Genomic DNA, 13883 nt, shown 5'->3' on the forward strand with positions numbered 1-13883 from the left:
GTGTAGAAATTAACTTTCAATTCTCTGGCAAAAGCTCTGGTGGACATTCCTGCAGTCAGCATGCAAATTGCATGCTACCTCAACCTGAAGCATCTGTGGCATTGTGTTGTGTGACAAACTTCACATTTTTAGAGTGGCCTTTTGTTGTCCCCAGCATAAGGTGCACTTGTGTAACGATCATGCTGTTTAATCAGCTTCTTGATATGCCACACCTGTCAGGTGGATGGATTATCTTGGCAAAGGAGCAATGCTCGCCAATAGGGATGTAAAGAAATTTGTGCACAACATTTGAGAGAAATAAGCTTTTGTTCATTATGGAACATGTCTGGGATTTTTTCATTTCTGCTCATGAAACATGGGACCAACACTTTACATGTTACGTTTATATTTTTGTTCAATGTACATTGTGTTAACTATGGATGAAATGCTATAGCTTTAGTAGCAATGTTGGCAAGATCATTGTCTACTGTTTTTTAAATCTTTTCCAGAAAGCCCTCCTTGCCAAGCTGACGAAATAGGTGGTCAGACAGACTTGCCATGTGAAGATTACACAACACAAGATGGGGTCAAAGGTGAATGTAGTACTGAGAGCTCTCATACTATCAGCCCACCAGCAGCCCAGCCTATGACACAGAGTACAGGAACACAGGCCTCAGATCAGGTGGACACTGACCCCTACTATCGTGAACGGCCAGTGGCCACAAGCACCCCCTGTCCCCCTGCTGAGGATGCCCAGGTCCAGACCGATCTCACACCACCATGTCCTGTGTCAACACCCCGACAACAGGAAGTGCCTCCCCCTTCTAAAGCCTCTACCTCTGGAACGGTGGGGCTGAAAAAGGACATGGCCACCTCTACAGAGGAGCTGCTGATCCCTGCTGACCCCATCACACCTGCCTCAGCAGCCCCTCAGTACCAAACGTCCACTCAAAGTGGCCCGGCCCCTCCGAAGCCATCCAATGAGCTGACCAGGGACTACATCCCCAAGGTGGGGATGACTACATACACTATCGTGCCTCACAAGACTTTGGAGAAACTGAGAAACTTTGAGCTGGAGCTGATGTTGGAATCCCCCAACGTGGCTCTCGAGAAGGAAGTAGGTTCACTTGAACTCAAAGACCGCACTACACAGGCTGAGCAGTTACAGGTCACAGCAGAACAGACCGAGCTGCAGTCTATTGTACCTTTGGAGTCTTCCCTATCTCAGCAAGTCACCACCACCACCACTACTACTACTACTACTACTAGTAGTAGTAGTAAGAGCATTGTAAATAGCAATGTGGTTGAGCCTATTCACTCCCCCTCAACACCAACAAGAATACTTCCTGCAGGAGATGACAAGATTCCATCCCCCTCTAGTGGGGGAGACCAAGCAGGCTTAATAGCAGAGGTCACGGAGATGAAAATTCCACCCGCAACTAAACCCAAGCCTGGCTCTTTCCGCTTGCCACAGCACAAAAGAACACCTGGGTATTATGTAACCTCGGCGGCAGTGAAAAGTTTGAATGCCAGTCCTGGCGCTGGCCAGAGGGAGGCTCCAGGCAGTCTAGTGGCAGCAGCAGCAGCAGCAGCAGCAGCGCAGGCACTGCAGCTAGTGGAGGAGGACAGCTTCCCTCCTCCGGTGCAGTGGGAGGAGGAGACATCAGAGGGCGCTGATGTAGTTGACACGGAGCCAAGTGTGCCATCTCCACGGCCCAGTCCTGCCAGGGCGCCCCCATCCCCAGGGTTGAGCCTGGAGAAGCTGAGGAGTTTTGCTGCTCCCAAACCCTACTCTCCTACGACCCCGTCCCGTTTTGCCCAGGCTGTCTCCTCGGCGGTCAAAAGGTCCCGGTCCTTATCCACAGACTCCACCTCACCCTCTCCTCGCTTGCCACCATTCTACCCAATCACAAGCCGCTTTTTAGTCAATGATCCTAAAGGACCATGTGGTGTGGCTATGGTGAGTTGTTGCAGATGTTTTGTGTTATGTGCTTCCTCTATATGAGACTCTGTATTTTCAATATTAGAACATACAGTAGGAATCTGGATATTCATATTCACAGTTCTCTAAACTCTGAAATGACATAAAACCCAAAGAGTTGCTTTTCCCATAAAATGTTAGGCTTAAATGTTAATTTCTTTGATACTTGTTTTAAGGTTCAAAGCATATGCCTACTTTAATAATTTGCAGTAGAATCTCACTTTCTAGCCGATTTTAAAAGTGATCGATGTTTCATTGTCAGTGCTATCTCTTTAACCATTAGACTACCCTCACATGAAGTCTCCAGTCTGCTGTTTTCCCATGTCCTTTAGGGTCAGCTTTGAGACTGTTGAATAACACAGGAAATGGGAGATGTACTCCTCTCTGAGAATGTATATACAATTTTCTCACAATGAAATTGGAACAGTCTACAATAAGCGTTTGTTCCGAGTTTGTGGCCTGGTAAACAATCCTAGCTGCGTATCCTACCTCTTAGTATTGTACATTGACCTGTGACACGGTCCCCTCCCTAAGAGACTGGGCCAGTGTGCCTGTGTGTCATTGATGTGCTGGTCCCTGTGATCCAGTGGGGAACACTTTTTATATCCTTGTTAATAGCCTGAGCACATGTCTTTTTCCATATTTATTCCTGAAGGACTCTCTGTACTAGGCCTATACTCGTGTTGTACAGATACTTGGCGTATATACAGCAAGTACAGCAGTGTCTTTCCAGTTTCCTCAGTGTTGACTGGCACACTCAAGTCCTGAGTTTTGAATGATGGCGTGCATTGTCTCTTCCCTGATGAGCATAGGGAAGTGCCAATGGAGAGAGGGAGGAGAACAAAGGCTTGGAGCTCCAGGGAAGAGGGGACCTGAGCGGTGGCCCAGCCAGTGACAACATGACTGTTCAGATGGCAGGCCAGAGTGACCCTGAGCAGTGGCTCAGTGTGTGTGGGGAGAGGAGCTGAGAAGTAATGGATCAACGGAGACATCTACAGTAAGCACTAGACTGTACATTAACATGGTGGTACAGCTGCGACGGTGTTACATTCATGTAGTCTGAGTGCCTATATAATGTATGTATCATTGCGTTGAGTTAGGTTTCAAGTTCCCTCTTTTGTCTTTTTAGGAGCCTGATGTCCTGCCCTGGAGTCTGTTCGAGCATGAGATGAGGAATAGAAACTTTGAGTTTTTTACGACCTCTGTTGCTAGTCTTAAAAACCTACAAACTGTAGAAAAGACTACTTTTCTGTTTTATGACAAAAAAATAACTAAGTAGATTATTATTATTGTTATTATGAAATAATTGTTTGTATTATTATTCACAATTTCTATTTCAAATTTGATGCATATTCTACTTTTCACGTGTGTTATTTTGTCCAAAGACAGTATATTATTAGTTTCCATATTCAGTTGTAATTGTCATTGAGAAAATACAGTAGCTTATTTTAATACTGTCTTTCATTTTGAAGAGGTTCAATTTGATGGTCCTGAAAGTGATACTTGTAAATCCCTCAGTCCATTTTGTATTTTGTGTTATTCATTTGATTTTGATAAAGCTGTGCCCAGACACACTGGTATGTAGAGTATTTCTCTGAACATATGATGCTGTTATGAATAAAGGTTGCTGTCGCGTATATTAAAGTATTCTATTGACAATCCATGAGTGTTTCCCACTGAACATTTTTGAATGTAAGTTGAACACTGAATTGCAAAGAAATCCGACACAGAAGACAATGTTATTAGCAGTAAAAAATGTCCAGTAAGTGAAGTGCAGTACATAGCATACAACTCACAATCACATCACAATTAAACTGGACAAAACAACATAATTTAACATATATTAAATAGAGTGATATAAAAAAAAACCTCCCGGATTATACGAATTGCCTTGCAGGCCAGGTTGCACAAAAACAATTTAATAAAGTCTAACTTGATACTTCTCTGCAAACTTGAAACTTTTTCAGGCAGGATCTCAGTGAGTCCTCTTTCAGGTAAAAACGTGAGGGTTGTGCATGACGTAACGCGGGAGTAAATATAAACACCTGTCGAGGGAGATCGCATGGACGAGATGAGCACGCCACGCAGACCTCCAGGACAGCGATGAAGACGAGCGAGGAATCAATATTCAGTAACGTTATTTCAGCGAGTAGCAGGTAGGATATGTTACAATGAACCGTTTTTTTGTGGGGGAACACTTATGTAGGCTAATTGTAGGATTTTGGCAGATAGCTAGCCTACTGTCTAGATGATTACTTTTTGTCCTCGACAGACATTGCGTTTTTAGTCCTTGTGAGATTCTTATGTTGGCTGGATCTTATTTTCAGACGGTCAATATCTGTGGTCAGTGAAGCATGTTCCTGTGCAATATGCCAGCAAAGGTAAGACACGTGCAGCCTACCTGTCTTGTCATTGAATTGATGTAGCCTACCCTGTTGCATCTTCAAATGTGAATTTGAAAGTTATGCAAAATGATAACTTAGGGCTGTAACCCCTCCATTAAACATTCATACTTCAAACTATATCCTTTTCATTTAATTTTGTTTTGTTTACTTTGTGGTATTATGGACATTACACAGGCTACTATAGCGCTTTATTTCACACCTCAGTAGGTCTACTGTTCCGTAAAATGCATAGAAAAAAACGTCACTTCAACACTTATGTTACTGCCATCTGGCGTCAGTCGAAGGAAGTGACTGAGTCGTGGCTTGACATTGAAATCCATATTGGCTACAGGCAGGTCAGCGTTTTTCGGCATGAATCTTGTTCTGGAGGCAGCTATGCAAAGTGGTCTAGCTGGCAAAGACACAAAGTCATAAATGTTTTTTTTTAAACCATAACCACGTTGCTAGCCCTAATGCCTAAACCCAAACTCTACCATTTGTTTTCATACATTTTTACAATATAGACCATTTTAAATGTTTGAAAGAAGCATGATACACTTGGTGCATAGCCAGTAGGAATGAAATCATTTGGAGAGAAAACATAACACTTCTGCTTCCAAACCCAGGATAGGTTAGAAACTCATTGCTGGTTATTGCCTCGTGTAATATTCAGCAAGAAAGGGTGTGTATTTTTAGTAGTTGATAAGGAGACCTCCAAAATATCCACTTATCTCCCTCCTCCTGCACTACACTCAGAGGCTAAAACCTCTTCATTCCTGGAGCTTTTAGTACACACTCTGGGAGCAGGCTATGCTGTACAGATATAGCTCCTTTTGTCTACACGTTTCAAGTATTTTTCTCCTAGAGTTGCGAAGTGTGTTTGCTCGAACCGGGTGCCTGTTAATGTTACATTATGGGATATCTCAATCTTTTGTACGCCCGAGTTCATGCTGTTTAATACAAGGGCATGTGAACCTGGTATTAACTGAGAACTTTACAGATGCTAGTTTGCCCAACGGATGGATTTTGTAAAATAAAATAATGCTAATTTAACAGCGACTGTATCACTAAATATACTGTTTAGGTATTATTCCTTTTAAAGCACAGTGTTTGTATTTTTTTGTTGTTGCTATTCAAGTAAATTCTACATGGATTAGAAAAGTGAGATTTACTGTATTTGGTTTACCTCATTTGGCAAATCTGTTATCCATTGCAGGTCAGTAAATCTGGGCTCACTGAAGCTAGCAGCCTTTTCCCTGCTTTTAGAAGTGATTTGTAAAGCAATTAAGTTGCTTATTCACATTAGGCCTATTAGCTGATAGACTTAGGAATTCATAATTATCAGTTATTATTGTGTATTCTTCACTTTTTAAGTTTCACTTTTCAAGGTAATAATAATCATATACTCAGAAAATACTTTCAGGCCTTTCATCTACTAGTTGGGATGTATTTTCAGAACCTCCTGCGAAACTGTAATATATAACTGACTTGTTCAGTCGTAATGGTCGACTTGCCAGATCATTAGTGAGATATCACAGATTATACCCAGGAGGAATGAAAATAATCATGACACCATTGGTACTGAATGTCTGGTGCCAGATGTATTTTTTTTTTCATTCTTCATCTGACACGACTCGGGGCAGAATTCAACGGAGGTAGATGCAAGCGGTGGAAAATCCATCAGTCTTGATAATGAATAATAATAATAATACATTTGGATTTGTGACGCGCGTTTGGTTTAAAAACAAGTCTCAAAGTGCTACAGTGAGTGGTGGAACGTGATCTGTAAATTGCAGACAATGTGTAGATATTCTAATGGTCTCTCTGCCCCTTCTCACTCTCTCTCGCTAACCCCCCCCCCCCATCCTACCCTTCCACCCCAGTAGTTACCTTACTTTAATGCAGCCTACCTACACATGACTGATTTGGAGGTAGGTAACATTATATCACATAATATTATATTTCACATTTAAATTCCCGGGACCACCCATACGTAGAATGTATGCACACATGACTGTAAGTCGCTTTGGATAAAAGCGTCAGCTAAATGGCATATATTATATTATTATTATTATATTATTATATTATTATATTATTATTAGATCTAACTGTAATCTGCCTGTTTCACCTAGCATTGGATTCTTCTGCTTTTAGCTTCGGCACTTCTTGAGTTGGGGCAAAACAACCAAGTTACATAAAACTGTTTTGTCACAGGGTTTTGTCTATTGTTAATACAGCAGCATGAGGTGTTTTGGCTGCTCAGTCATGCACGTAATGGCTCATACAACATTTCTCTCCAATCAACTAAATTGTCTTGGTTTTTGTGAATCAGAGCATTTTGTTCAAACTGGGACTCCAAGGGGTGATAGATTGCGGTATTATAGCTGTCCTCTTTTCTGCGTCAACAGAGGATGAAGGATTAGAAAAGAAAGCCAGTTTGCTATTTCCATTCTGTGATGTCCCCCATTAGAGCAGCTGATGTTGTAAGTTGTGCTGTAAAGGTCAAATGAGTGAGTTGGTGTGTGATGTGTGATGTGTTTTGTAATGCGCAATTATGTTTCTACGTGACCATCTAAGAATAACTGTTTCTGCACTTTCCATAAGTGCAAGTGCCCCTTGCATGTGTGGCTGGAAATAGATGTGGGGCAGTATGCTGCTCCGAAGCCAAAGAATAATTGATGATGATGAGGATAGTGTTTGCTCAATTACTTCCTATTCTAGCTAGAACATAGGCTAGGGGGCTAGATCATATATTGATGTCAGTCACACTGTACGAGCCCACACCTGCTCCTGTTTTTTCAGCTACAATGATAAGCAGGCAACCTTGACGAAAGACACCTGAGCTTTGTTTTGTCTTTGCGAGCTTCTGTCATAAATTTGCCTTTTCCTTACAAAACCAGCTGTGACACCGTAAACACTACGTTACTGTACCTGCCCAACTCCTCTCTGTAGGAGCAGCTAACCTACTGGAACTCACCTGTACTCCCCTCGTGACCGTGAGGTGAGTGGGACTAGGATATTCAGTAAGAACAGTGAACTGTGGAACGAGAAGCGCACAACGGGTTTGTGACGACAGTACATGGCCATGTTGATCTAGCTACTTTAAACTCCTTAACGCCAAAGACATGCCGATGACACGTAACTGTAATTCTTACCCTGGATGTAGGCTTGATCAGACTGTTTTCCGACAACGTCAGTCTCGTGCTGTGGACTGTCTTCGTGTCGGATGGAGAACTGAGAGGGGATCACTTTCAGTGGGGCTGCTGAAGGCGTGAGAATGCAATATGACCTCGGAGAAAGAGCACTAATATGGCTTTGTTTCAGTGTATGTATGTGCAATGAGAGGAACGACCTAGGTCACGGTTAAGGAACGAAACGGGTGCCGACGCTACTGTATGACTGGCCCGTTCGCTTTACATGAACTCATAAGTGCTCGACATCTCTTACTCGACCATTGCGCCTCATCCATAATGCACACAGAGAGAATTTACCTCGGCTTTCACCAGCTATTGTCTTATTTTGGGACTGTCATGGTGGCAAGACTGGGAGATTGTCACGGACTACTAAAATAGCTTTGGCTCTCATCTTCTACTAATGTAATTAGAAAGCATTTGCATTGACTGATAGCGGAAGAATGTGTATCAGTCCAGGGTTATTTTTGGACAGCCCATGCTGCTCGGCCTAAGTGTCCTTGTCTCGGACTTTGCCACTGGAGGACCCCCAGTTCGATTGTTTGAGTAGTCTCTCTCTTACGCTGTCGATTTTTATTTTTCTATCTGTAGGTGTCATCTCTCCCAGGCACACGTATGCACTACACTAAATCACTATTGCGCTGCTTAATGCATCTGTTGAATAAGCATGGGACTATTCACTTTCACCTTTACAAAAACTTGCATGTCACTTCTGTCCTTTTTTTTATTTGATGGTTTCCTGTTTTGTTGGTGTCATGCTTTGTCAGTGGTGCTCTCCGGAGAGGCGGGCCTTTTCATATGATGGTGTGTCTAAGTGAAAAGGTAGCCTAAGCCAGGTGGTGCTGTGTTATTGTGACAGTGCTGTTAGCTCGGGCTCCTTTACACTGGGAGTGCATTACTGGAGGCTCACAGCTCCCGCGTCCCAAATGGCACTGCTGTTTTTCAGCAGCAGGGACTGGGAGACTAGTCAGGATCTAGGGAAAGTTGAACGGAGCAAAGTACAGAGAGGTCCTTCATGAAAACCTGCTCCAGAGCGCTCAGGACCTCAGATTGGGGCGTAGGTTCACCTTCCAACAGGACAACGACCCTAAGCACAAAGGCCAAGACAATGCAGGAGTGTCTTCAGGACAAGTCTTTTAATGTCCTTGAGTGGTCCAGCCAGAGCCCAGACTTGAACCTGATCAAACATCTCTGGAGAGACCTGAAAATAGCTGTGCAGCGATGCTCCCCATCCAACCTTAGCGCTTGAGAGGATCTGCAGAGAAGAATGGGAGAAACTCTCCAAATACAGGTGTGCCAATCTTATAGCATCATACCCAAGATGGCTGTAATCGCTGACTAAGGTTCTTCAACCTTGTACTGAGTTTTTATTTTTATAAATTTGCACATACAAAGCAGTTTTTTTTCTGTCATTATTGGCTATTGTGTGTAGATTGAGGGGGGATACAATTTCATCAATAAGGCTGTAATGTAAGAACATTTGGACAAAGTCAAGGGGTCTGAATACTTTCTGAATGCAAGGCATTATACCTTTTTTTTAATACATTTGTTGTTTGACCAGCAATCAAAGCCTTTTCTTATTCCACATTTTTAGAATGTAAAATGGTAGAAAAAATGTACATATGCTTTAATTTCCCCAAAACTTGATTTTGGTGCTAATGGGGCTTTTTACATGGAAATACCCAATTCTGTCATCTAGATTTCTGCAATCTAAGTAAACTGGTACTGCGACCAGATGTTACCTTAATCAAATGCAGGCAGTCATTATCTACAGTAGCCTCTCAACCCCAGCCCAGTCTCTGCTACACATTACCTTTCAGATAGATGTTATCGCATCAACCACCCCCCCCCCACACACATAATGCCTGGCTGGCTATCACAGAATGACAGACTACCACGCCACAGCCCACCACACCACAGCTGAGTCACTCTGTCTGGGATACTCTCCACATGCTTCCAGTCCAGCACAGGGCTCAGTTTAAAGTGGAGTCGGGACCTCCGTGTGAAGTCTGTGACAAAGGAACACTTGGTCTTACAGTCTGGCAAACCTCCAGGACTCATTACAGAGATACGTTGCATACCGACAACGAACAGCCCTTTGTGTAAGTGTGCTTTGTGTGCAGGTCTGCTTTCCAGGTAGTAAAAAATAATAATTTCATTCAAAATAAAATGCAAGAAGTGGAAAAAGAGGGTAAATGACCAACTAAAACCAGGGGGAAAAGCCAGACTGGGAGAGAGAAACATTTGTGGATTTTAATATGTCACTGTGTCAAAGCGAAGAGGGCTCATTTGGGAGTCATTGAGTTAAAAATAACTTTATTGTGGTGGATCATGTTTTGGTAGGAGGGTTCATTTTGCCCCACTGGGCCAGCCTCATGGGCAGCAGATGAGCCTTGCGGAGAAGCTTGTGTCTGCTGTGTGCTGTGATCATACAGAGGAGCCCAGCCAGCTCTCGCTCCCGCTCTCACTTTGCTCTGCTCTGCTACTGCCCTGCACACTCTACACGCCAATCCAACAGCTCGTCTCTTTTCTCTGCTCCAGATGATGCCTTGGAAATAGCCGGCCCCCATGAGTGATATGAATAACACACTGGAAGACATACACACCTCTGGCTGCCTCGGAGAGAAAGCAGAGATTTTTGGGAGTGGGAAGGGTAATGTGAGTGGCTCTTCCAGCCTGTCCCTCATCCCTTTGCATGGTCCTTTACAACCACCAAATGCCCAGCCCTCCAAGACTGCTGTCTGCAAAGGAAATAGGTATGGTTTATTTCTCCTTTGGAATGGCTGCTGTGAATGAGTGTGATTTACTGTATTTTTTTCAAACTTATTTTTTGTCTGTTTTCAATTAACTGTCTAAAACACAAACCTCATAAATGTGTTAGATATGCTGAGGCTCTTGGAGGAAATACTATCTTACTTTATACTATAACTCACTACTTGAAGTTAATCTTTAACATATGTGATTAGTGAGCTCATACAATATGCTCTCCTACAGAGCAATAGTACACCCTTTGTGTTCGCAGCGGTAGGGCACAGAAGTCCCAGTTGAAAAATAGCTGTAGACTTTGTACCTGTAAACACTTGTGGTGAGCACACAACTGTCAACGAGTGGATAGTTTTATCCAATTTGGATAGTACACTGAAAGAACTGGACTCGAATCAAGCACCTGTTACTTTTCTGCTTGTAATTAGTAACTTAGTAACTGCTGTGTGTTTACAGAGCAGTAAGGAAATGTCAACGTGAGCCACTTTTTTTTCTTTTTTTTTTTTGACCATTCAAGGCCTTCACTTATAAACTCTGTTTCCTATCGTCTCATGCTGCTACCGGAGAATGTGGTGACGCTTTTGTCAGCCTGGTCATTCCCACACGGACAGGGTGTTTTTTTTCTTTTTTTTCGTTCCCTGCTCGATTTTGATGTGAACGGATTAAATGGACACACTTTGAGAAGTAAACAACAGAACGGCCATCAAGGCCGCACCCTCGTACATGACACGATCAGAAATCCATAAATAAACGGAAGGATTATACACTGTGTTTCAGTTGTGGATTCACTGCATGAATGGAGCGACATGGGTATACAGATTGTAGCCGATACAGAATGTATAGAGTATCACCAAACTCTTATCTTGATTAATGTCGCATTTTAATGGGATTAATGCTAATTTGGAGAGAACTAGGCTCCAAAGTGCTATTTCTAAGTGTCCTCTGAGGTGGAGTGTGCATTGTTATCTATTGTTTTATCAAATATCAGTTTGTCCCTCTGCTGGGTGTGTCGTCTGACTGGCTGAGAGTGTGGGGGGGGAGGGGGGGCAACACAGACACAGTGACTGGCCGTCAGCCATGTCTGTCTGAGAGGATCACCTGTTCAGTCATACTGATCCCCTCGAATGTACAGAAGACACATTGTCCTCATCAAAGGCCCCAACAATAGAGAGGAGGTATAGAACACAAGCTGGCCATACGCAAACTTTTTAGTTTGGGTATGGACTGTAAAATCTGATGTCTCAGATCGAAGCTAAGGAGATCCCTATGACTCTCTGTAGGCTCCAGACCGACAGTCCTCCAGCAATCTGATCTATGGTCCCAATGGCATTAACATGGCTGCCTCTGTTTTATATACTCCTTCTTTCCCTTTCTCCAGGAAGAGTGAAGAGGGAGAGGAGACTCTGCTGACTGACCCATTTCCAAACCCTTTCCCAGAACTTATTCCCTCAACCGTCTCATCCCTCGTCTCTGATTGTTTATTACCCTGGACCAAAAGCGGCGCAACTCAAGTGAGCAGATATTTTATTCCAGTCTGCGTTCTCTGTATATTATATTATAGAAAACACCACTTTCCTTCCCCTGTTATGTTTTCCAGTTGAAAACCTCCGGCATTTGCATGTGATTCTAAATAGCATGGTACTGACAGAAGAAAGGAAAAATAGCCGCAAAAACGCGTGTTAATTTAAATTCACCCATAGCTCGGTCATGTTTGGCTTGCGCTACGCATCTGATACTGCAGGGCGTGAGGACTCCAGAACCAGTTGTGCAAGTATGAAAATGAGGTTGTTGAGAATGCCTTGTCAGCACACTCTACAGGGAATCCACACTACGTGTGATTGTGAGAGCCGGTCTTTACCGAGATTCTGTATCAGCACTAGTGTTACAATGAACAGCACACCTGGTCTAATGGCTAATGTCAAAATGAATGCAGTACATCCGGAATAGGGTGACATTTGGGACGAAGCCATTGTTGGAGAGAGTGGTGAATGTGGGGGAGAGGAGACCTGGCACTGGGTCAGAGTTCACTCCTTACCAGATCCCTGGCTCTGTTTTGGTTCTTGCTTGATCTCATCACATGCAATTCCTGTGCTTTAAATGAATAACTCTTCAGTACCTTGTCCCTATACCTATGTAACAACATTGTAGTTACGTAGATAGAAACTGCGATGCAGTTACATGGTAAGAGTTTATCGGTATAGGTTTGTGTACACGTGGCTGTCTCCCACCTAGAAGAGAGAATTAACGTTTAGATTTTGGGGGTTAGGTTTATTAATTCACCTTACAGCAGATGCATTGTGTACACTAGTGATTGTACATTACTTTAACTTAAAGTAAGTTTAAAATAAAGTTATACTTTAAAAAAATATGGTATTTGATTCAGCCTGCACTACGGAAAACCATACAGCATGGTCACACAGCTTCTCTTGCTTTTCCTGGCCTACAGAAATTCATTTTTAATTATGTAATTAGTGAAGTTAAAACAAAACTAATCTAATTTGAATTTGTGTGAAAACATTAGCATTTTCTCATTGTAGGTCAGGAGCAATATATATTTTTTTATACTGCAAAAGTTCGATTTCTGCCAATGTTGAATCTGTACTGTATGATATATGAGCTTTTACAGAACCCATGCTCTGTGCCGTTTACTAAACTGGGAGCACATTCATTATGTTCCAAGCTAACAATTATGGTTATGCTTTAAGAAATGACTGAACGTCAAAACGGAAAGCCTGCTATACATTATCCCCAAGACTGTCAAGTCAGGCTGGCTGTGGCTCGTTCGATGACCACACCACCCATTCCCTGGAGGCGATTGGTTCCCTGCAGGTGTTAATTACACTCACTGGGTATCTCTGGCTGAGGGAGGGGGGAGGGGATGAGGCAAGGGGGGTTAGCCCAACTCAGACCTCTGAGTCATGGTAAAGCCTGAAATTACAGAGCTCAGTGCTAACCAAAGAAAATCAGCAGCATTAGACCTCGCTCCTCAGCTTTTAATAATGAGTTGCTTTCCGAGTGTATTTGTCATTCTCCAGTTGTCTCCGGCGCCCATGCGATTTAGAATACTTTGTGATTTTCTAAAGGGAGGTAATCAGCTTGTTGTTTGTTCTTCTGTATACAGTCTGATAAGATGATTGTAGAGCTCGATTGTCTTCCCAAAGAAACTAAAGTGTCAGTCTTAACTTGATACAGCAGTCTCAAATGAGCCCTTTATATCCGATCCCCTTTCCACTTGACCCAGGATTCACATTGACAAATTTGTGGTTGCATTTCTCTAATGATCCCCTCAATCTGTTTTTTTTTTTTAGTCCATAGGTTTGGCATGGATTTGGCTTTCTCTTTTGATTGTCAAGAGTGAAATACTTGGATTTCTCAGCATTGAAGAAATATGCAGAATGACACCTTGGTGACCTCGGGCTGGAACAGTGTGGCTCCTTGTTAGCCTGTCTCAATGTGCTCCTTATGTAACACAATGATGAGAGCTGCATTCTCACCTGATTAGGCTGACAGGCTTTCACTCAGCCTTTTGAGCTGTTCCATTGTCGAGACAAAGGGAATATGTCAGACTGACCAGCTGTTTATGTG

The 13883-nt window shown here is 42.9% G+C and overlaps 2 protein-coding genes across 12 annotated transcripts in view; both read left to right on the top strand.

Annotated features, from left to right (window-relative positions):
- LOC118367105 (cordon-bleu protein-like 1) overlaps positions 1 to 3621 on the top strand; it is a 47292-nt gene extending 43671 nt beyond the window's left edge. For all 4 annotated transcript variants that reach the window (XM_035750150.2, XM_035750149.2, XM_035750151.2 and 1 more), the window contains 3 exons: positions 489 to 1939; positions 2773 to 2957; positions 3090 to 3621. In XM_035750150.2, coding sequence (XP_035606043.1) covers positions 489 to 1939; positions 2773 to 2928 — 1607 coding nt within the window. In that variant the 3' untranslated portion in view covers positions 2929 to 2957; positions 3090 to 3621. The remainder of the gene's footprint in view (positions 1 to 488; positions 1940 to 2772; positions 2958 to 3089) is intronic.
- Positions 3622 to 3983: 362 nt separating this feature from the next.
- The window catches only part of LOC118367107 (growth factor receptor-bound protein 14-like), a 47175-nt gene continuing 37275 nt past the window's right edge, over positions 3984 to 13883 (top strand). The window contains exons 1-5 of one of the 8 annotated variants that reach the window (XM_035750157.2): positions 3984 to 4116; positions 4288 to 4341; positions 6231 to 6275; positions 10077 to 10291; positions 11677 to 11809. In XM_035750157.2, coding sequence (XP_035606050.1) covers positions 10104 to 10291; positions 11677 to 11809 — 321 coding nt within the window. In that variant the 5' untranslated portion in view covers positions 3984 to 4116; positions 4288 to 4341; positions 6231 to 6275; positions 10077 to 10103. Of the gene's footprint in view, positions 4117 to 4287; positions 4342 to 6230; positions 6276 to 9475; positions 9638 to 9700; positions 10292 to 10637; positions 11109 to 11676; positions 11810 to 13883 lie in introns of those variants that run through there. The other 7 variants (XM_035750154.2, XM_035750158.2, XM_035750156.2 and 4 more) reach the window with 7 other exon arrangements.

This window comes from Oncorhynchus keta, chromosome 34 (assembly GCF_023373465.1).
Source record: "Oncorhynchus keta strain PuntledgeMale-10-30-2019 chromosome 34, Oket_V2, whole genome shotgun sequence".
NCBI classification, from domain to species: Eukaryota; Metazoa; Chordata; class Actinopteri; order Salmoniformes; family Salmonidae; genus Oncorhynchus; species Oncorhynchus keta.